General features: G+C 39.3%; 1 protein-coding gene across 6 annotated transcripts in view; it reads left to right on the top strand.

The window, feature by feature from the left end:
- Nucleotides 1–24,353, top strand: part of LOC128890785 (serine-rich adhesin for platelets) — a 133,110-nt gene that overhangs the window by 87,304 nt on the left and 21,453 nt on the right. For 5 of the 6 annotated variants that reach the window (XM_054149629.1, XM_054149631.1, XM_054149628.1 and 2 more), the window contains exons 2-5: nucleotides 13,079–13,205; nucleotides 22,381–22,527; nucleotides 23,657–23,845; nucleotides 24,044–24,331. In XM_054149629.1, the coding sequence (XP_054005604.1) occupies nucleotides 22,480–22,527; nucleotides 23,657–23,845; nucleotides 24,044–24,331 (525 nt within the window). In that variant the 5' untranslated portion in view covers nucleotides 13,079–13,205; nucleotides 22,381–22,479. The remainder of the gene's footprint in view (nucleotides 1–13,078; nucleotides 13,206–22,380; nucleotides 22,528–23,656; nucleotides 23,846–24,043; nucleotides 24,332–24,353) is intronic. The other variant, XM_054149630.1, reaches the window with a different exon arrangement.

Raw genomic sequence — 24,353 nt, 5'->3', positions numbered from 1 at the left:
AAAGATGTTAACTTGCAGTCTCGAACAAAGTGTTATTCGTTTTGTGTCTCGAGTCTAGACTGTTTGGGCTAGAGCCGTGTTTTAGAGACATACGAATACTACAATGGAATATACATACTTACAGTTGAAATATTACAATGAAATAGGACGGAAGATAAGTACGGAAATTAATTTGGAAAAAGGTGTACACGTGCCGATTGAAAATTACATTTGAAAATTAAAAAGTATTTAAATATTCGAGAATCTGTACAGATGTTATATTTGTTGTGATAATAAGAATAAGAATAAACGTTTCCGTTTGATTAACAAGCTCGTATTTTGCACCTTGGCGACTTGTTAATGCGCATCGTGCAGAATGAACATTCTATTAATACCGTAGCAATAAATATTGCACCAGTAGCCGTATCGCCATTAATTCACAGTATTTTTCGCGTGGACCAAAATACGAGTTTGCGAGTCCCTCGGCGATTAGCTCGCGACTAGACCAGCATTCGATCACTTCACTTAACCGAAAGGTAGATACGCGCACACTGTTGGAGACCAATTAACGCGTTGCCGTTTATCATGTTACGTATTTATGTCTATCCTTGACGTTTCGACCACTTGATCATACTGCACGTGTCCTCGACTTTCTTTATCTTTTTATCTGGACGATTTAATCGCCAGCAGGATTTATATGTTATCCCTTTGCCCTGGCATTGTAAATTGTAAAATCACGAGTGTGAATTTTCAAGTTTCTCGATTATCCTTTTTTCCCTTTCTGATCATTTTATTCCACTGATTTGGACTTGTCTCTATATTAACAATAAATACATTTCGTCGATCTTGTACGCAAGATTGCGTCTCTTGAATATTCTAATAACAGCTGACTTTGATGATTTATACAAACATTTATTATACATTCTCAAACTTATGGTATGGTTTCATGATATACTTGGATCTATTTTTTTGGCTAATTTCGATACTCCATCAAATATAATTCCAAAGATAGGATACTTAAACTGATTAAGGGATCCGCTTGGAAATTCCGAAGAATGAGTTGAATTCCAGAATGAAAGAATTACTGTACTTGGTTCGATATAGTAAAATTCTTGATAATAATTTACATTTACATTATGATTAAAAAAAGAGATTCATCTAGATTAACCTACTTAACATACCGAAGCTTCTTATGATTGGTATTAGATACATTACAGAGTGATAAAGTAGATTAGTTTAAGAACACTTCCTTATTTATATTCCACTTTTTCCGAAACATTCTTTACAATTGTTTGATATACGAGTATTAATTTCTTGCTAATAATCGTTCGAGCCTTTCTGGTGTTAAGACAATGACTAAATAATACTATATTTAATATAAACCATATTTCGAAAGTACTTTCTCTGACTAGAATTAGACGTTGGTCAGTCATAAATCGTTTCGCGTCGTCGCCAAGTACGAAAAGTATCGAATGAGAAAAATATCGAATCTTGGAGCTCGTCTTTCAACCACTTATAAATCGTTGGTGTAAACATATTATTGTCGGTTTAAGTGGATCATTAATATTCCAGACATCCGTGAGAACGAACCGTTAATGGTGGATCAACGACAGACTTGCACCAATCCTGTGGTGATGTTTCGTCGATGGTAGTCTCCTTCATAAATTATTTCATACGACATTGCGGAACGCTAACAATTTAAAGAAACACACTGTCCTCGCTGATATTTATCAGATATTTTTCCTCGGAAGAATTGTGATCTGTCTGTGCAGTTCCTTTCATTCCGATTCTTTTATGACTGAGTCGTGCAAATGCAAAGGTTGCTTCAGTTTCGCAAAGATTCTGTCACGATGAGCAATGGGATCTCAAGTTTTCCTTATAGAAATTCACAGAAGATTGCGCAAATAGTTCCAAGTTTGTCTCTTTTTTTTATTAAATTTTTCAGCAAAAGTTTAAATCTATATCATATTCTCATATTCTAGTTAAAATAAATATATTAACGGTTAGAGAGCATTAATCAAAATGGTTTCATATTCTTTCATTTCAGCTAAAATCTTGTATTTTACGTGAACTGGTCAAATTTTGGAAATACTGAAAATGGTACAAAATTCACACAAAGCCAGATTAAAAATGAAGTATTCTTACCACGTTCAATTACAAAGTATGTACAGAAGTTAAGACTTGCAATATAACGTTAACACGAGATAGATCAAAAGTTACATTCTATTATTAAACGCTGGAGAACCAGCTAAATTCTTCATAATTTCATAACACACTTCACCTGTTTCATTTTCTGTGACGATTCGAAGAATATGCTTATTCGTTTATCGAATGTTTCACCTCCGATAAGTGCCTGGAGTCATCGATGACATTTAACTCGTCGAAACGCTGAATTTACGGTTATACGTTTACAATAAATTTGTTCTTAACGAATGTTTTCCCAGTCTATTAAATTAACGCTTGTAACCACGCTTGTAGCCTCCTTGTATTTTTTATGTATTATCGATAGCAGAGGTGCGTGGGTTCGACATAGATCCGGTGCGGCGCGGCGCGGCGCGGCGCGGCGTCACCAAGTGAAATACGCCAAGAAGAATGACACGCGGAATAATCCCGAAGAATCGTCATAACGCGAGGCGAATTACGATCATAAAACCAGTCACCTTTACGAGTGGTACACTTTTACGGTTATAGTTTGTCGTAAAGCAGCGAGCTGCCGTGTCTATGCTGCAAAAAGTGTCTATCGTGGACTTGTCGATGTTCAAATTTCAACAGCATAAATCACCGTGAAATTTATGGTTAAACTTTATTTCGATTTGTAAAAGTGAACGAAAGTAAAAAAGCGATCAATCTGGACAGTCACATTTGTGAATTTATGTTTCTTGAGAAAAGAGATTATTTGTCCAACAAAAGGAAAATTGTTGTTATTTTATATAAAAATGTGAATGCATTGGAAAAATATAAACTATATTTTCACTTTGATGAGGGCATATACGTATACATATACATATACATATACATATACATATACATATACATGTACATGTAGGTAATATCAAGACATTGAATTGAATGAACTTTATGTGACGTTTCTCTAGAAATTAGCAGCTCGGTGTTCTTGCCACCAAGAAACGCTCGTTTGATTATATAAAAATGGTCGTGATACGATTTGGACGCGAGCATCTTCCATCATGATCATCTAGATTATCGTGCTTTCAACAAAGCAGCAAAGAACTGTAACGAGTACCGATATAATATTCTGCAAGGAAATCAATTTGAAAACCGCAATGACGCAGCGCATTACGTGCGCATTATACGCTTTATTTTCTACTTATCTTGTGTGTACACCTATATGCGTGCACGCGCAGCTCTCGTTAGAAGGTAAAAGTGTTTTTCTATAAGCAGTTCCTGCCAGTTGGATGTACCCTGGAATCTCTTGTGCGCCTAGCTCCGTCACGCAATCTGATTATACCGAATGCATACGTTCCAGAATTTTTCCATAGATGTTTGATTTGCTTCTCTCGCCTCGAACTAACATCAGATAAGAGAAAGGTAACATAAATTTTTGATAATTGTATCTATCTTCATCCGTACATCAGTTCTAAGAAGTACACAGTATGAATATGATTATGTGTGAAACAAGATTACGAAAGGTACAAAAGGAACAATAGTTTTGCAAAACAGGAAAGTAGATAAGAATACAAGTAGGAAAAGTATATGAAAGAAAATATGGTGTCAAAGTTTGAATCTATACCGCATGAAGTAACCAAACGACACAATGATTAATCAGGAGGAAATTGCAAGTCGTATCGGGTCAGCTGTGTCGGTCAGTCCTTGTAATGCTTGCAACTAAGCAAAAATTCATCGACCATGTTCGCACTCTTGTCACTGGTGGCACATATTCTTCTTAATCCAGACTGATCTCCTTTTCTCTTTTTAAATCGTATTAGGAGTGCTTCGATATTCTATGGAATCGTTACCTTCTCGAATCTTACGATACAATTTTACTATATTATGTAATGTCTTTTAAACACATATTCAAGACTATATACTTGAAAAAATCGATTGATTTACATACACGTACAATTACGAAACCTAATTGATAGAAAGAATCGTGTTACGAATACATTGGAAGTGTCGAACAATCTGTCTCAGTGTTTGCAATTAGTAATTACATACAGGTATTTTCTGCATAGTGCAAGTAATCGTTTTCGGAATAGACTCGAGCGATTACGTCCATCTAAGCACGAACGTTCACTCCATGCCATTGAATGGAATTTGAGTTGCGCCCCGGGAGAAAGTGATTCGAATCACGAAACGTTCTTTACGGATTCTAGTCGCACGATGGGCGATCCATTTCTCACGGATGCAAGGAGGCTGACTTCTAATGATGGAATTATGCGATAGAGTCCTTGTGCCTTCTAAGGCGCTGGTACGGATAGAACGGTACTTTCATACGGTCCCTGTTTGTTTTTATGTGTTTCTTTATTTTTTAAAGCAGCTTTCTTGAAAGCTTTTGTAATTCTAACATTTACCACAATTGATTCAAGTTTTAATATAAATAATTATACGATTATGGGACTTGTATATGTTTATAGACTATCAAACTAGAGGCTTATAAGGGTGAAAGAAGGACTAATATTTCGACTCTTAATTTTGAGTCACCTTTAAACTCACGATACAAAATGAAACTTGCAATATCGAAGGATATTCGATACTTGAAGAGGACCTAGAATCAACGTTTCAAAGCACAATGTAAAAAAAGGAAATACTGTTGCTTGAATCAATGACATTACTAAAAGTTAAAACAAAAAAAACATTACTAAACATTTAACCAGAACGGCTTTAATTTTTGTTGGAAATAACTTTGATTAATTCCTTAAAGCTAGCCCGTTAAACAGGATGCATCGAAGAGTGTGAAAATAAACGAGGAGTCAGATTCTTATGCTCACGGAGAATTTGAGTTACGTCGCGGAGAAAGTGACTCGCGCGTCGCATGCGATTATCGTCCGATGCACGGAACGATTCTCACGGCTGCGACGGGAATAAATTGGCCCGACGCCGACGGAAACGACGAGGCGCGACGCCGATGGGTGCATTACGCACGTTCGAAAAGGAAGGGCGGAGGGAGGTTAGGTGCGCTTACGAAGGCATTCGACGTCCTGTTGGCTCCGTAACAGAGGGGACAGGCGAGAGATCGCAGATTCGAGATGCCCCACTTTCACGCGATGCAATTAACGTAGCCCGCCGCGCCGATAACTGCATTATACGGGAGAGCGCACCTACGGGGCTTCCCCTGTCTGGTTTCGCGATTGCATACACCGATAGCCTGACGTCTCACGGCCGATTGCCCGGTAACTCTGAATAGAACAACCGTGCGCTCCTCTATCCGACGCGAGAGATCTTTCGAATTGTACCAAGCTATCCGGAAATTCTTAGAATGTACGGCAGGGTGACGAGGATTTGAAAAATAACGAAGGATTTCTGAAACTACACAACAGAGCCCCCACGATAGCTTGACTGGGTCTCTATAGGTGTAATAAACCAAATAGGGCTCCACCGTTCCTCTCTGTATTCTACGTTCGTTCTCTGGACAAAATCATCATACATATGAGAATGAATATTCAATTGGTTCGTTGAAACGTATTCGTGGATCTCGTACGGTCTCGTTTGATTCGACAGAACGCACCCTTGATGCAGCGGAACCATTTAGAGGCAGCTCGGTGTGGCTCGCTGGGTGGTTAATAGTCGGCGTACCGTGGCGTGCATGATTAGCGAGAAATTATATTTACGAGCGCGCGTGGGCGGTGCTGAATAAAGTCGATCACTCGAGTCGAGAACACTTCCGCGATGATCTTTCCGCGAGGGTGTGACGGCTGGCTCTTATCGATGATTTCCATCGCTCCTCTCGACAAGGGATCACGTACAATCCCGAGCGGACCAACCTGGACGATAAATTATAACGCATGACACGGCGCCGGCGCGTGGACCGACGCTATAACGCAATAGTTAACCGCCAGAAATATTAATGCGTGGACGAATTTATTCTCCGACGAGTTTATTTATTAGTCAAGTTGCTTGTATTCTCATTATGATTATAATTATTAAGGTCGATGGTTCCAATTATTTACACTATTTTTGCCATTTGTCACTTTAAATGGTAATCGAAGATTGGATGGTGTACGAGGTTACGTATTGGAAATTGGGAATAATGAAATAATAAAATACTAATTTTATTTAGTAAAAAATGTGATTTTATTATTAAATGTCACGAATAAGATCTCTGAGATCTTCTCACTAGGAAGAACTGGTCAATACCGACAGACAAACATTACGAGAAACAAGAAGAAGCTAGTTGTAGCTGTATACCTTGCAGTTTTCACACATCTGACTTTAGACTCTAGGAAACTACATGTGTAGGAATGGTTCTAACTGCCACTTGAAAGGGCATATCCGAAACTTTCTCTTTCGATACTCTGCAGTGTCACACATTGCATGTACATATATTCTCGGTACATTTATTTTTGTAATAAAATAAAAGGTCATCTGGCAATACGTTTGTTTACATTTTTCATTGCACGGTTCATTTATATATGTTCACATAATGGGAGGGGGCCAATGGGATCGTTGATAACCATTAGCAGTCGACGCGGCCATAAATCCGTATAATGGAAAAAGAAAAGAAAAAAATTGATTACCAATTGAAACGACGCGTGATAAATACACGAAGGCCGCCCGTAAATTGCAAGAGCGTATACGGGGGGACTCGTATGCCACGCATTGGCGCTTCTAAAAACGGCACCCGATTCACAAAAAGGGCCGACTTAACCCAAGTAGATAGTCTCGAGCGCCGCGCGGCTGCGGCCGCGGCCACGGCGTAAGATACGCTCGAACGGATACGTGGATCATCCGAGAAGGGGACTTTCAGCATGATCTAACAAGGAGAAAAAGAAAAAGAAAAAGAAAAAGAAAAAGAAGAAGAAGCAGAAGCAGAAGAAGAAGAAGAAGAAGAAGAAGAAGAAGAAGAAGAAGAAGAAGCGAAGGAGAGCCGACGTAAAGTCTCTCCTCTCTTCCGAGGGAAGAGGGCATCGCCCTGACCGTGACCTAGCCACCGCTCCTCGGGCAAACGCACACACGCACGTGTTTCTTCACACACGGCCGTGCAGGTATGATGGCAGCAAAGGGCATCGCACACGGTTTCTTACAGGCTCCTTCCGAACGAATCGTTCATCAGAAAATTTCGTATCGGTTTGAATATCGTTTGATTAGCTGCCTCGACGGCGCGAACTAGCATCCCAAGATTATCGGATGCTTTCTCAAAGGGAGGAACGATTGAAGCTTACCTAGCCCAAGTCCACCACCAAGTAATCCACTCGTTTCAGGCTCGACTATTAAGAATACTTTTGTCGTCTTTATTTCTTGATTAAAATTCTGTTTATTTTTATATGAAGACTTTGATTCCACCTCATAATCTACATTCTAATTCGCGAGCTTGAGGAAATTTGAAGAAGACAACCAACTCCATTCAAGTTTTGCCAAAGACAATACGATGTATCTTATTCCCATCGTTGAATTCGCGCCGGCACGATGATAGCGTATGCACGCGATCAGGCGAATCGTGACGGGAAACGTGTCTATCGCTGCGTCTGCGGCTTTCCTGGAACACGTTTGTGTGCGACTTTGCCGTTCGCGACATTCTGCCGACAGTGAAATCTTGGCAGTTTTCCTATCGAACAGAGACAATTACTGATCGACAGTTGTGTTTATCGATCAGTGCGGTTCTTTCCGTTGTATCGGATCTGTTGACAGTTTTGTCCGAGACTATGTATTCTTGAATGGCTCGGTTAACGTAGTAGAGCATGACCGTGCGTAGTCAGACAAGCTGTACCTTTCATTCCTAAGCGGCTGTTAAACTCTAAACTGGAGATGCTTCGATTTGCTATTATAACACTATCTGTAGTTTAGATAACTATTGAATTTAGAAATTATTTATTTTGTTTTTATATAAAATAATATTTATTTTCCTAAATCACACGTGCACTACCATTGTAACTATGTAGTATATTGTACATATGTAGAGAATGAAATATGTACACTGTTTTTTTATATGAATTTCATACGCATTTCATTCTTTATATAGACAATCTAAGAATTATTCCTAAAAAATGTTCTTTCATAGACAACTTTCAGAGAGATTTGTATATACATACATGAAGAACAGATACGTATATTAAAGTATGTTTTGTCTTCTAAATATTAAACGATATCCTATTTTGTATATCTTATATATTTATTCATTTGTCCATGTCCTTGACTATTTTTATATTTACTATTAGCAGTATTAAAATTTGTATTTCTTGTAAATTCTCGATTTTCAATCTTAAACAAAAATGAATTAATTGCTTCCTGCTTGAAACCGAAGCAACTTGGAGTCTAAAATTTCACCATGAACATAATTGCGGTAATTCGATCTCGTAGCTAATCAAATGAATGAATGTCCCTCGCGTAAGCGATCCAAGAATTTAATCGGTGTAAATCTGCTGCTCCAATTAAATTGATTCGGTGTTTTTCTCACCTGGCCAGTAGAACTGGATTCCCTTCTCGTACCGACCAGCCATCATTTGTAGAAGATGCGAGCTCAGGTGAATCGTTTCATTAATTTAGCAAACCCTTGGTATATCGTGCCATTTGCGGACCAAGGCCACCGGAATTTTTTCCGTAGAAAACACGAACGTATATTTCAGAATACGAACAAGTCTCGCACGAAGGTGGCCGCTCGCGCCAGAATTACGCGTGCTGCAAATGATTTCGTGGCGTTGTCCTCGCAGCATGGGATGATGAAATCGTAGCGCACCGCTCACGAAGAAAGGGAATCGAAAGGAATCGGTAAAGCGTCCGAGAATTTATGATACATATATCTTTTCATTAGGCTGGCATCCGATCAACACCTTCTTCTGTAACCTTCGAGCAGCGTCGCGTCGCGTCGCGTCGCGGTCGCGGCAAATATTTTGTTGCGGATTTGGTCACGGTATTTCGTTAATTCTGTGTGTTTAATTCCGATGACGAATTAGCATCAGACGTAAGAACAAGTTTTTGAAAAATACGTGTCGGATAGGTGATCCTATCTAGGCTTCATCGCGAGGAATAAAACAATTTAAACAATTTACGTTCGTACAACATATTCAAGTTGGAATTGCAAAATAATATTTCAAACATTTCTTTATCAATATTTGTTAGTTGTTGGAAATAAAAATAATAAAGAATCTCGTTACATCTTGGAATTGTTTTCTCTGTATCTAGCAAGGAACTAGCTCTTCCAACGATAATATCCAACGATGAAACCTACTTAGGCACTACAGAGGCCCAAGATACAGCAATGACGAACTTTGCTCGTAATTTTAATCTTCACCGACGCATTATTAACTTTCGAAGGCAGTGCTTTTCCTCGATTTACTTCTTAAAACGAGAACCATAAAAGAGATATGCGAGTTGCCTCGTTCCCCGATGTTCGCGCACGCACTCAATGTAATTCCCGCTAAGTGTGCACGCGCAGGGAACGCAATGCGGTAGAAAAGTGTCTAGCAATAAACGCCTGATACGAATCGACGTCATAACTATTAATACTTGCACGATATATCGTGTCTCGAGGTCAAATCGAGATTGGCTATTCACTTTCGCCTCGTACTGGCTGGATTACGGGATTTCATAATTTCAAATTGCCGAATGGACCGATTGGATTTGTACGTAATTAGTATTCGTTAGAGCTTACTCGTGGAAAGATACTTTTGACCTGTATCTAAGAAATGAATTTTACTGTGATACATTTCAATTATTTAAACACAAGAATCTAGAGCTTTACTTTTACTTTTAGTTTTTTCCAATTGAACGAATATCCGACATCAAAACTAATAACGATATACCTTCCAGTAAAATTCTGACGTAGGTACAAATTTCGTCTCATCCTTGTACAATTTATCCTATATATGAAAAATCTGAATTGCAATTCAACCTAGGTACGTACTCCGTTACGTTGCACGCATGCGTTCGGTTACCTTTATCGCTCGAGGAACGAGTGTAATAATTGCGCTCCGTAGGACGGCATGAATCATGAAAGAAAGTAATTCTATATTAACAATAAATCCAGATTAAACAGTAATAGAAGTTAAAGCTTTAAAACGGTGTAGTACAAGGGCCAAGGAACAAATTGCGAAATGCAAATTAATTTTCATACTCGAACTTAAATTTGACGACGCGCGCGAGCTAGGCGAGCGCTCGATGACTGTAAAACACCGTGACGTGAATTAATAAAAGAGCCACTCGAGCCCGTGAATCGTGCTAGCATAAAGTCACCGTTTTATGCGCCATAAAATGTTACGGCACTTGTTCGAGGGGCGCGTTTGCACGCTTGCCATGTGAAAAACTAAAAAGAAAAGGGGGAGCGCGCTGGTTTACTCTTAACATAGATCAGCTATACGACGATTCCTAGATTCAAACCTACATCGGTCAAACCTGTTCGTGCAGTTAGGGTTAATTCGTTAACAATTTCTGGCCATCGACATCAAATTATGACACAGACAAAGAACGGTTGTGGCATAATAAAATGATGTTATGTTTAGAAGGTCATATATCTCACGTTTCTTTCAAAAGTAACATAACTGAAAATAGTACATTTTTCAATTTGTTAGCTTAACAGAAAATAATCTCTCTTACATTTTTCGTACGGTGTATTTACTTCGACTTAAAATGTCGAATACAAGTTTTTGTTTGCGTCAAGTCTAAAAAAGAATTCTGATTGAAATTTAATACTAGCAAAAAAAAATGTTTGAAATGTAACAATTGTGCATCAAGTATCACAGCGCGTATAAGCAATTACATGATGGCACATGTTAAAATGACGGACGAAATGGTGATACAGTATTTTCATTGTCGAGAACGTCTTCGTTCTTGGTTCGTTCGTTCATAAAATTACAGTCCTCGCGCTTTCAATATTTTCTTTTCTGTTTCCATTTCCACAAACCGCGTGACCCACTTACATTGACACTAATGACGCTTCGTGTTTTTCTACACCCTCAATTGGGTAGGACGGTTCTTCGCACACTTCTTCGAAAGCGTCGCGTGTCGTTGGCCATAGCTGTTGGATTGCGTACTTTATTGCTCATTTTCTTACATTTTTTCTGCAGTTTACGATTCTATAATCTTTTATAGACCTTTGGAGTCTCTTTTAAGAAGTTGCTTAAGCAGCGAGCAAAAACACGTGTCACTGGAAAATAAATATAGCATACACGACGAAGGCTATATTATTCTTTTATCTTTTAAAATGTGAAATTTATGATCCATCGCTTATGAAAGAGTTTAAACCTGTTTATTCTATATATATATATATATATTTTGCATCATACGAAGTTAATTTTCTGTTTCTTTTTACCAAAGTTGTTGTCAGAGCGCTACTTATTTCTGTGAAATTTTCACAGGCAAGTGTTCGTAGTTGACTCACTCGGTATATCGTTACACATGGAATACTCCCAAGGGCTACTTTTAAACCTAACCTTGTGTACATTTGAAATTTCGTGCTCGTGATGTATTCAGGGGCCGGCACAAGTGTTTCGACGTTTCGCAAACGAGCAGGGGAACTCTATCCAATTTGCAACACAACGATAACGAACACTCCTCGTTGGAAAAGCTCTTTCCAAGTTCTTCCACGTGGTGCACAAATCAGACTCGTGTTTTTGGAGGCCACGTTGCTGGTATAAAGTACTGCTTACGAGCCGGCACGTCTGGACACAAAGACGCGTTCCATTATTAGGGAAACGAAGATGGGACGTAAAAACGTATAGGAGGAACCTAAGCCTGGGAAAAAGAAGAAGAGCCAGCAGTGCCGTTAGAGCGTGGGTCGTAAGGCCTTGAAAATACGAGGCTGTTTTGGCGAATCGTTGAATTTATCGTGCGGTTCGCACGGTTTTTCAACTCGCGGGTCCTCGCTGGCGATCGCGTCGCGATATTTTCAGAACTCGCGCGTTGCTTGCGCCCGCGCCGCCGCCACCGCGACCTCGTTTTCGACCGTCTGCGAACCCTTTCGACTTTTCGATCTCGATCAGACGAGCTTGACAACCAAGGCTGAAACTCCTCGTCGAATTTCTCTGTCAAGCGTTAAATTGATTCTTTGCATAAAAATATTAAAATTTTACCTTGGACGATCAAAGTCGTGGGGTATTAATCCTTTCCACTCGAGACCTTCTTTTCTGATATCTATCAGTAACTTTAGATGCTTTCTTAGCATTCGTGACAATAGAATGCTTGTTGCAATGCGTCCGCTGCAATTAATAACAGTAACAAAAGCCCTTTCTGGAACCAGTTCTGAAATCGCTAAATCAACGCTCGACGTAAGGGCAGCTACGCACCGATGGCTAGGATATCTCAATGGAAAAAATCGAATGGAACCTCCTTGCTCGTTTTTCTTGTCTCACCGCGTTGCGTCGTCTACGAATCCTGGTGGGATTCCGCGTCTCGCTTCCCCTTTCCCGTCGTTTCTCTCGATTCGTGGCGTATCTTAATGCACAGTACGTGTGCAATATGGCAGCGCCGGCCCGTATATCGAGGGTTCATCGTGGGGCCCATGGGGTCACGACCCAATCGCCAGAAATTCCTTTATCTTCATTCCTGCGTTTTTATTACACCCTCGCCGCCTTCTTCGTACGTCGCTCGTTCGATGAACCTTAATTGCGACTTGCGAGTCTTTGTTGCGTCGGGATCCTCTTTGGAAACGAAGGATCACGAGATCCTTTCAGCCATGAATCTTCGTGCCACCAAGTAATGCGTACCATGTTTTCAGAGAAGACAAACTCCTGGTGCATCGAAATCTTTTTTGCTGATTCTATAAAGGTCTATTTGGGATTTGTTTTTATTGTTTCTGAAGCTCTGGATTGCTTTGGGGTCCACTTGATGCAACTTTTACTATTTTCTTGATCCATTAGTTTCAGATATAATAATAATAATCTCTTTGCCATAACTGAATCAACCAATTTAAAATAATAATGTATACAAAGTACATTTAATTTATATTAATCGCTCGTTACTAATATTTTTGGATTATTTTCTGTTCCAGGTGAGTGGCAACTTGAATCAAACACAAGGAACTCGATGAATTCTACAAGAAAGAATTAACGAAAATATTCCGAAGAAAACCAACAGCTGAATCAACCACGCCTCGAATCGCAATCATCGAATTAGCGGTACGTGATGTATACTCGATTGAAATTGAAATAATCAGATCTCCACGTAGCCAACTACTATTTTTAAATTAACGGCATAATACGTCTCAAAAGAACATGTTATTTCTTCAGTGAAAATAATTTCGCCAATTTCTATGACACATTTACTTACCCCTACAGTGCATCGTCACGCTTCAGTTTATGTTCAAATTATAGCTCTACTTCCCATATATTTTTTTTTTGCACATTTCTCCCCGGAAGTTTCCTCGATTTCCAATTTCCTGCCCGAGCACGCAATAATGCTCCAGTCCTTGAATTCTGCGAATTCGAAAGAGACTTTCCAGCCGCGTTCGTAACCGCTCGTCGAGCCGTTTAATCTGAAAGTAGGGATGATGACGATGAATTCATAATGTAAAAGGGTTCACACAGGAATTAAATGGATAGCCGGCCGACGCCGACGCGACGGTATCGAGATTCTTGCGATTAGGAACGCGGAACGATACCGAAGCCCGAGATTGAAAGACGGCGCGGCGGAACGATAACTCGACTACCGTTAAAACAACGAGCGAGTTGCGTTACCTTGCTGTATGCGCGGAATACTGTTATTTTAACGCAATTTCGCGAATTAAAAAGTAGTTAGAACTGAGGCGTTATTCGATAAACTACCAATCGTCGAATGGTGAACACAAACACCAACCGCGAACGTATTGTTTCCTGTTTGATCGTAATGCAGTATCGAATCATCCGAGTTTAGTCTGCTTAAAAATAATAAAACTTGTGGTAATTTTAGGTTACTTAGAAATACGATTTGTCTGATCTGTTGTAGGCAAAGGGTGTACTTTGTTGGTAATTAAAGAGATATGTACTTGTTTTATTGTAATAAATAACAGTGGTAGAGCAATCGAAAAGAGAACGAAACGTATAAAAAAAACTCTATATGCGATGAAAAGCATGAATGCCTATCTAACTTTTGCTTCGTTCAAATAGCAATTGTTGCGTAGCCTAGTGGAATGGAAGATTGAAGCAAAAACACTGGAAGAACTTTGTCATAGAGTATTCATAATTGCTTGTAACGTTACTTGGAGCACAAAAAATGCTAAAATTGTCAGTCATTACGATTCGGCACGTAAGATTCACCCGGTTGTTTTTACGTATATGTCATTTATCATGTTCAATGACTGTGGCTCCGCACGCAAGCCTCGTTATCCAAATGGAAATAACATTAATTCATGAACAAGCGTGTAACGACGCTTTCCGTGGATTAACAGTTAGAGCGTAATACGTACTAGCAACTATACGCGTTCATCAATCAGTAAAGTAGAAAAAGTCCCGAAGGATCGTTGTTCTCAAGTCAATGACTGTAGCGATAAACGGGAGGGTATCGCGATCGAAAGTGATGGAATGATCGAACAGTAGGATAACGATCTTGTTTTGTCACTCGGTTCAAAGCTTGCTATCATTCTGTCAATGGAAACAATTGGAATGCGTCGTTCGATGGTTTATTCAAAAGTGAATTAATTCAATTTCAAATATATGTATACATTCGATCGTTCAGTTGTTGCTTGCTTCGAAATTGTTTAGAAATATTATTTGTATACCGATTGAAAGCATCTAACGATTGGCCTTGATTGATCTTGAGAAATCCTGTAAAATGAACTTTCTTTTAAGCAACTGTTCGTATACGATTTGCGCACGATACTGCAAACATACTATTCAATTACAAATTTTCTAACGTTTCAAAAATTAATGTTGTTGTTGTTGTTGGTAAAAGTGCCAGTGGCGCATGACCCATCTAGCGATCGTAATACTACTTAGTACCGTTGAGCTTGTATAAATAATGATCATAACATGAGATAGATGGCTGAAGCTGTAATTAAGGTTACCTACGTAGCAATTACAAGTATACTCGGTCATATTTATACCGTTTTTAATGTTGATCGATTCGATACGATCGCTTTCACGAACAGTGTCACACTTTATGATATTAATAACGCTGTTTAATATTCGCATGATATAGAAGAAATAAAAAGTAGCCATTACACTCTGCTTTCATCTCTTAATCAAATTTTATATCGCGATTCCATTAGGAGAGATTGATATTTAACAGAAGTAACGAAGTGATACTTGGGCAATAAAGATTATATGATTAAGAAATTACAATGTTTGACATACCCTCTATCTCTATCGAACACACTTTATCGAGAAACTTTAATGTCTTTTAATTGGCACGTCAGAATAGATGTTGCAACTGCATCATGTGCATTGAACTGCAATTTAAAACGTCGCGGTGCAAAGTACGCGCGGAACGTTATAACTCGTGCTAAGTCGACGTGGTGTGGCTTTCGTGTTTAGGCATGAGTTAAGATCCCTGCCCTCCTCCCTTTTATCTTCTTAACACCACGGCGGCGCTGCGGCGCCGGCGTCCACCCTCCAGCCGCGATATCGCGCGCAACCATTAATATCGAAATGTTAACGCAAATCTGCGTAATCTTCTTAGGCGCGGTTCGCCGGGGTTGCTGGAAACGACATTAACACCTCGTCGAGATCTAACGAATCCGATGAAATTGTGTTTACGACCTCGGACCCCTCAATTCTTTCTATTTTTAAAGTTGCACGGTTCGTATTTCCATCGTCATCCCTCTTCGAGTTATGCGAATCTTCCACTCCAGAACGCTGATAAAAAGTGTCTCTCTCTGAATTTTTCACTCAAACACCATTAATAGCAGCTTGTTCAAAATGTGCATATTTATTTGTCCGTATTTTCACAGAATAAGAATTTTTCTTATTTTTGTTTATAGAAACAAATTCAAGATTGTGTTAATGCTTAATGTTCATTCTACGCTTCGAACACAAGACAGACAGAGATATTGAACATTTAAAAAAATATTTCAACTGTTTAATGTCATTCATTATCAGATATTTTGTATCTGCATAAGAAATTTGTTCATCTTTGAATAAAATGGAGATATCGAGGCTGCTTTCCATCACGAGCGCGGCTAAGGTAAGGGTCGATGAAAAACTTGAACGACTATTTGGAGGGTTCATTTTAATAGCTATCGAGCGAATCGCGTTTTCGTCCGCATCTGCCGTTTGATCGAGTTTTCACGCGAAGCGAGACGAAATCCTGACTGTGACTTCGTCAAGCTATTCGTGCATGAATAATGTCGGCCAGTAGACGTAGAAGGTAATCAGGTTAGTCGTTCAAATTCCGTGTACGTGCTCGTTATTAAATACGAATATGGTTTCTCATTGGTTATCCGGATCAAGGTAATGCTAGTCTTTTTAAATTCTAACCAGTTTACGCGAAGGTATGCAAAGTATCGTCTGCATTTTCTTTGAGGACAGAAATTAGGAAAAGTTATTCGAGAAGAAATAGTTACGATCTGCCGTTACTTGCACATTTCTTAATAAAATTATTCTAAATATGGCACGGTTTCCTCCTCTGCCATTGTGAATTTAGGGTGAAACTACTTTCTTCTTGTTTCAGAAGGTGATACATATGATCGTTAAAATGATTAAAAGTAGTACTCGTAATAATTATCGAATGTAAGAAACCATTCATTATTCACGTTCGATGTTTTCGATCAATCCTTGGATAGGTTCTGATTGTTTATTTCAAGAAAAAGGAGTCTCTGTTTATTCCGAAAGCTTACAATACACATCAACTCATTATTTAATAGTATCTTTACAACTTTCCATAATAAAAAAGAGGAATAACACATTTTATAATAATAATTATTTACGGTGTATATTAATTATTCGTTGAAGTTGGTAAGTGTTGAGATATATATAAACAGAGGCGTACATTAATCCTTTTGTTTAATCCGCGAGCAGTACCTGGGTCTGGAGGCCGAACCTGATCCCACCCGTAGGTGATGGATGGTTTCGCGAAACAACCAACAGCCGCCAAATAACTGGTTATTTGTACCAAGGTGCGGTTTTCTTATTCTAACGAACCCATCATGAGCCGACAAAAAAGAGAATGGAAAGACAAGCCCAGTCCATTTTTACATTTCATCGATGCAATTATTTCGAGTCCACGTAAAATTCTCGAGCAATTGCAACGAATGTTGCTCTTGGGTTCTATGTTACTGATCAAGTCTACGCCAACAACACCAGTGGACGAACCCTAAGATAGACATAGAGTTGCGCTAACCCGACGTCGCGTCGTGTCGGGCCCCGTACGATACGCGTTGCAGATACGCGAAAATGTCGCAAAAAGAGAGACAGTTATACGAAGCCCGTCGCGGATCGCTTTTCCGTGACTCGTTTACGAGCACGTTGTACCTGACATTCCGGCTCCACGCTCGCGGAAGAACGTGTTCTCGGACGAGTCACTCCTCAGGAATCCCTCCGAGGCAAGTAAAACCGGCCTTGGACCTCCTTGAGGCCTCTTGTGTCAATATGCTACTCCTGCAGCCTTCCCTTCTTTGACATGCAGATCAGTCCTGCCAGAAGAAACAAACGTGCCTGGCTTTCACCAAGTAGGAACTGTCGAGCCGAAGCTGTCACGATGCGTTTACCTCGATGCCCACCAATTCCGAATTCCGCTCTTCCATCGAGCGAACCTATCAATTTATGCAAATTTATGAAATATTTTACGAAAGATAAATGATTCCAAGATATAACGTAAGATGGAAGTAAACTCAATTTAAGCCAAAAGGAAACAAGATGAACTGAAGCAGCGATAAACATTTTTAACTGTAATTAGGAAATGAATATTTCAGATGAATCTCTTTGGTCCATGTCACTGGATATAACGGTAGAAAGCATTTGACAAAGGCTTTTGAAATTTTTTAAAAAAAGAAAAGAGAGACGTCGAGGATGTCACAAGGTCAATCTCGTTTCTATTAAGCGAAGCATATTATTTTTTATCTCATAAACTGACAGACGCTTTCAAGACGGGTTCAGTGTCCTGTCACGCAAAGTCATTCGAGATCATAAATATGTAACGAGGTAACTTTATACTCTTCAGGCCTCTCTTAATGTATATGATACATTTGAATTTATTTGTTGAAAATTGTCATGTACAAGAACTCTTACGCGAGACATAGGTCAAGCAATTGGCTCAAGTAGTGCAGAGTTCTGTGATCGTTGGAGGGAATCGACAAGAGCCTGCAATAGGAAATATAACTTTCGGGAAGCGACACAGCGCAAAATTAGCGGAGCTAATTAACACCGTAGAAATTGGTGCACAAAACAGATAAGCCTTAACGATTACACGCGGAGGCTTAGAATCGATAAAATCTCTGAATGTGGTTCAGATTTACGACGATATCAAAGTACACACGTACAGGTTCTGGAAAAGCAAAGTGTCCGTGCTGGTATCGATATCCTGATTTCCGTCGACATTCTTTTGTTGGCTTTGATCGTTCTCTTCGATTCTGCCTCGGTACATGATCCAGCCAGAGGATCCAGAGCGTGTCGGAATCATGGTTAAAGCTGTCGTCGATTCTTCAGCTTCCTCTGCTCGCCCCCTAGATGTTACTATACAACAGGATGTTTCAGTAATTGTAGTAGAACCGATAAACTGGCAATTCCCCGTGGAAAAAACAAATGGAATTGTATCCATTTATCGACTGCGAAAATTAACATTTGGTAACGAAATGCTCGACCACAGGTAATTTCGATTCACGTTTAGTAACCGTTACACATTTATTGAAATCGTAATGTTTCCGGGTATAGATATATTCAGAATAATTTCTGTAAATTGAAGAAATACGCAATTATTTCAAACCTCACCTGTAATAAACAGGATCAGTTATAGTAAATAAGTGAAATTAAATGTGGAACAATTTAAAGTTGAACTTGAAAACAATTAAATATCGTATCTGTTTCATCGTAACGCACAAATGGATGCATTTACGTAAAGTTTTATGGTACAGTAGCTACGCGAATACCTGGAAAGTTTTACGGTCAACGGAATCATCCATCCATTCAACGAATTGGATGCATTGAATCGTGAAGAGCAAATCGGCCGACGATGGAGTTGCGCGTTCATTGGAATAATCCGATCTTGAGGATGAGATGCAAATTCCTCGGAATGAATTAAATAGATAAAATACTGTAAGAAATCAGTTTGCGAGCAAAATTAGGTTACACTCATTTCTGATGCTTAAAGAGTAAAAATAAATTAGTTCTGACATACTATTTTCATGAAAGAGAACGCACAGGTGACGCATAGATTTTGCCATGTGCGTTTCAATAATAATTATTCGTAGAATTTAGCGTTTCCTTTGATTCGATTTTGAGAAACGAAAATTTATCTTACGATGCGCGTGTTCTGGGTAGGTTGCTGAAATATTCAAGTAGAATATCGCGTTTGAGATTGATTTAAAACGTCGTTAGTTCTTTGAACCTGGCGATGGAAGGTATTATTATCACGGATTCAAGTGTCCAAAATTAGCTTCGCTTTAGTGTATTACATACGTTCACGATTTTGGAGCGAAACGTTAGATGAAAATGGAAATATGTTTTATCGTGTAAATATGAAAGTGATCCCTGAAGAAGTAAGGGTGTGGTGACATTTTTTCGTTCCCACGACTCGCTCCCTCGTAATGACCACTCCTCTATGTGAATACGCATACTCGTACGGTTATATACATGATTTTGCATATTCTCGTTCTCAACGATTACCGAGGTTGAAAGCGATTATCGATTATCCATGCTATCCTTCAGAGGTTTCTTTAATTTCCTGGCTCTTAGAAGATATCGATCAATCATTTTTCTAATTTTAAACACTTTTCCCCTTACAAAGTAATCAGTGTGCCTTAATATGTGCTCTGGGACCAGAGCATAAATTATATCGTTAATGTTACTCAAACGACTTTCCTTGCGTTCTTGCAAACAATATTACGCAATAGGTTAGACAAACTTAATCGACGGTGTTCGATCTGTTTTTCATTGCGCCTTACATTTACTGGTACGAGAATTTTATAACTAATAAGTGTATACTGGGTTGTTAAAGAGTTGGTATTATTGTAATATATTTTGCTAAATACCAACAATAAAGAATACAAGGTAAAAGAAAATAATTTGTATGATGAATTAAAAATGAAAGTGTTTAAACACAAGTTAAATTAAATATTAACATAAAGAAGCACATATTGTATTAAAAAAGTTGAAAATGAAAGAATTCCGGTCGCTTAATTTTTCCATGAACTATCCAAAATCAACAGCCTTGAAAAGCTTCCAGCTGATCAAGAAAGCTGCGTTCGCGGGTTCGAAATAGAACTTTCGCAACGGATGCGCCGTGCAAACATAGCGTCTCTGCAATAATATTTGGTCGTCGAACGATATGTGTGAGAGTCGTAACGAAAAGAAGACCAGAACGAATACATATGTATATCGGCGTATGAAACATTTGGGAGAGTTGAGACACCAAAGTGTATCATCTACATTGCAACTGTTGCAAAACTTGACAATTTTCAATCACGACTATTAATTAAATATTCATACGATCAAATTGATACGATTAATGATGAAATATAAGATTCTCACAATGTTTAACATATTGTGATAAGAAAAGCAGAAACTTTAAGAAATATTAATTGAGTAATTATGATGTTCATTTAAGAAATAATAAACTATTTCACCTAAAAGACATGAATTTTCTCGCTTGATCGCATAAATTTTACCACGTTTCCACGTATATCCACGGATAGACACCATTAATCTCTAATTAAGGCAGGTATCGATTATTGATCACTTACGGACGGTCGCAATTTCCATAATATATCGCGGAACGTGATATTGCTTCTCATTTCGCCAAAAAGAAAAACCAATGAAATATATATATCTCGATCTGTCGCAGCATCGATGTAACGTCAATTACGCTAACAATCGTTCTCTTAATTCAATCACGGGAAAATTACATCGCGTAGAACGTTGCGACTTGATCGTTTCATTAATGAAGGCGTTCGGACTCGATCCCCTTTTTTCCCTGTACCGATAAAACGATCGGTTTTGCTACGTGATTTTCCACAATCGAAGAGAGACTTTAATGTCGTTTTACGCCTATCTAGAGTCCGAACCAGTTTTAATAAGTCCTGGTTGCAACCTTTTTCTCTTCCTTTTCCACGACGTTTCTTTCTCCCCCGTAAGTGTTCTGTAACGACGCGACGCCCATTTCCCTGTTCCGATCTTGGTTCTCGGTTCTCGGTTCGCCTATGCGTTATCTCCTCGCGAGCATCGTCGAAACATTATATACTTCTTAAACTTACTTTATGGAATTTAATTCTCTCTTATCCGCATACTCGTACACCATCATTTTTCCCTCGCGATACGATTTCTTGCGGTACCTATCGTTTAATGCGAACTTTTTGCAACGGTCTTCCACGAATGCTGTTAACGATCTCGGCATTCGATACCCGGTGCGTCGATTTTTACGTCGCTTTTCAGTCCACAACTGTTATTTGTTCACCTTCTTGCGCGAATTCTCCTTTCCGTCGGCCTTCCTCGTTAGCTGCTCCGATCCCGTCGCTCCGGGTTCTACGATTTGCTTTTATACTCGATTTTTTGTTTCCATTGTCAAGTATTTTTTCTATCGTGAATTGTCTTCTTTCCGCATCTATTGTCTTTGTTCGCAGTCTCGATATTTTTCCCTTTTCCGCGTTTCGTCTGCAGACTGCAGTTGCTTCTTTTCTAGCATTCTTATTAAAAGAAACTTTTTCTCCCGCGTTCATTAAAGTATTTTCAATGTTATTGTTAGGCAGTAGTTGGTATTTAAAAAAAATGTGAAATTACGGACACTCCCGTTTAGGCCGAATGTCCTTATTTGTGATTTCTTTTTTCTTTTGTCCATACTAATTGTAGTCCAAGTTAAGCCTAAAAATGAAATTACATTGGAAAAAGAAAAGAAAGTAATCGAGGTCTGAAAGGGTTAACTTGCTAAACATGGATCTACTCGTACCCTTCACAGTTGGATATTATACGAAGAATGCCCTGACACTTGAATCGATTTTAACCGTTGATTCCAAGTGGTAGTTTTGCTTTCCGCATCGATAGCCGGTCGATACTCCTTTCATCGACATCACGCACTATTCATAGACGAAACATTTCCACTGGCTGTCCGCGGAACCAGATACGATTCAGAAAATCGTGTCGACGCGACGGGTCTATGGGATGCCGCTACCGAGAGAGTGTTCGTTTCCCGTTAGTTCGTCAGTTAATAAGATTTCCTGTTGGTGGGTTCCAGGGACGAGGCGTAGGATGGGCCCGACCGTGCGAGGAGTCGTGCTACACTGAAGAGGAGGAGCTCCCCCGAAGACGAGAGAGAAGGAGGAAGGAACGAAGGATGCCTGCCTCGCAAACCGCCGCCACGGAGCGGCGAAATGAGAGGATGGTGAGTGTTTTTTCGAAATGTTAATGGGTATTTTATAATTCTTATGTATTTTTATGTCTTTACAGTTTACATGTTATACGTTGTTTACGTTTACGCGACTCCCCACTGTGACAATGGCGTAATTGATGACGCTTCTATCAGATTTGCGACGCATGAAAAGGTTAAAGGGACAAAGAAACGCAATTTTCCGAGGACTCGCTCGACAATCGTCGCTAACTACCGCACAGTGATTCGCGACGATATTCGCTTTTGAAAAGCGTTAGTACCGCAGAAGCGTGATTCCGCTTCCGGTGAACCGACGATGCCGTAACAGCGGCTTTGCTCGGCTATTGACGTTAAACGAGAGACTAATTACTTTCTTCTTTCTTGTTCGTTATATTTCTTCACGATGCACTCCGTATTTCCGTTTATCATTTACGTCTCCCTGATTCTCATACTTATCGTGCATTTCATTCGATATTTTGCGCGTCATTTCCTGAATTCCTCGATACACCCTCGTTTATAAATATATGGACACTTAGTACCTTGAGCAACTTTTCTTGCTAAATTCTATATTGGATGTGTATCTAATAACATTTAATAATATTAAATGTTTTTAGCGCCATATTGAATTTTATAGTGAAACTATGGGATAAATATAAATGATATAATTGATATTAATAGATTTACAAATTTTATTCGATACTTATTTCTATTACCTACATCTACCTATGTATGGTACATCTAGGTGGAAAGAATATTATTTCTTGTCGAGAAAGCGAAAAATGATATCGTCACTTGCACCTCTACTCCGTAGTGATACTTTCAACCCTTTCGCGAACCAATAACCCTCGTTCGACCTATTCTTCTTGAAGCGATGGTCGAAACGATGGCGTACCGTTATACAAAAGCCCCTTGTTGAAGAAATTTCCGACGTAAGCAGATCCCAAGAGCATATCGAGTGACGTTCCCCTCTCGACAAGGAAATAGGAACAGGGTTGTCTTCGACGTTGCGTTTTTTATACTTGCAACTTATTCGTTTTAAAAATAATTGACAACAAGTATTGAATTCTATTTTAAAGATCATTTCCTTGTAGTAGTATCAGTGTGAACAAATAAAAAATTAATTGCGTGTTGTTTATAATTCCAGATCACACACGAACCACCAAAATTAAAGACCACCTTGAAAACGCCTCCTAAACAAGCAACCAATCCTCTTCAGTTTGTCAAAGTTGGCCCATGTTCCTTGTATCGCACAGCTCAGGAACAGTTGCAAAAGGTCCAAGAAGTGAAGAAGATAAAACAAGAGGTCCGCGATGATCCTGAAGATTGGCAATCGGTAAGATGGCGAATCTTGTAATACTTTTTTCTTTTTCATGTATAAATCGATCTAATGCAAATCACGAACAAATGAAATTTCCTAACAAACGAATACCAGACTATATCGATCTCTCATCGTTTCTCTCGATCAAACGAAACGTGTTTTATGCTATCAACTATATTCTGCATCTAATAGTTGCTTCGATCGTATCGACAGAATTTGGACAACTGGAAGAGCAGTCGGAGGAAGCGTCAGGAGCACATCATCGAACGGGTGGTCGAGGTGAAGAAACTCGAGCTAGAGGAACACGATCGGCAACGTCGACGAAGCAAGACTTTCTCCGAAATGATGGAGGAGAGGGGCAATAGGGGTCGCAAACTAAGCATCAGCTTGGCCATGTACCACGAGGAAGACGCCAATGACCTGAGCGACCTTGGTATAGGAACCAGCAGTGGAAAGAGCTCGGTTAGCGGCGACACTCACGATGACACACACAGCGTTCTGGTAAGATCAACACCTGCTTCGC

This window comes from Hylaeus anthracinus, unplaced genomic scaffold (assembly GCF_026225885.1).
Source record: "Hylaeus anthracinus isolate JK02 unplaced genomic scaffold, UHH_iyHylAnth1.0_haploid 12001, whole genome shotgun sequence".
NCBI lineage: Eukaryota > Metazoa > Arthropoda > Insecta > Hymenoptera > Colletidae > Hylaeus > Hylaeus anthracinus.
This window is presented reverse-complemented; position numbering and strand designations above follow the sequence as displayed.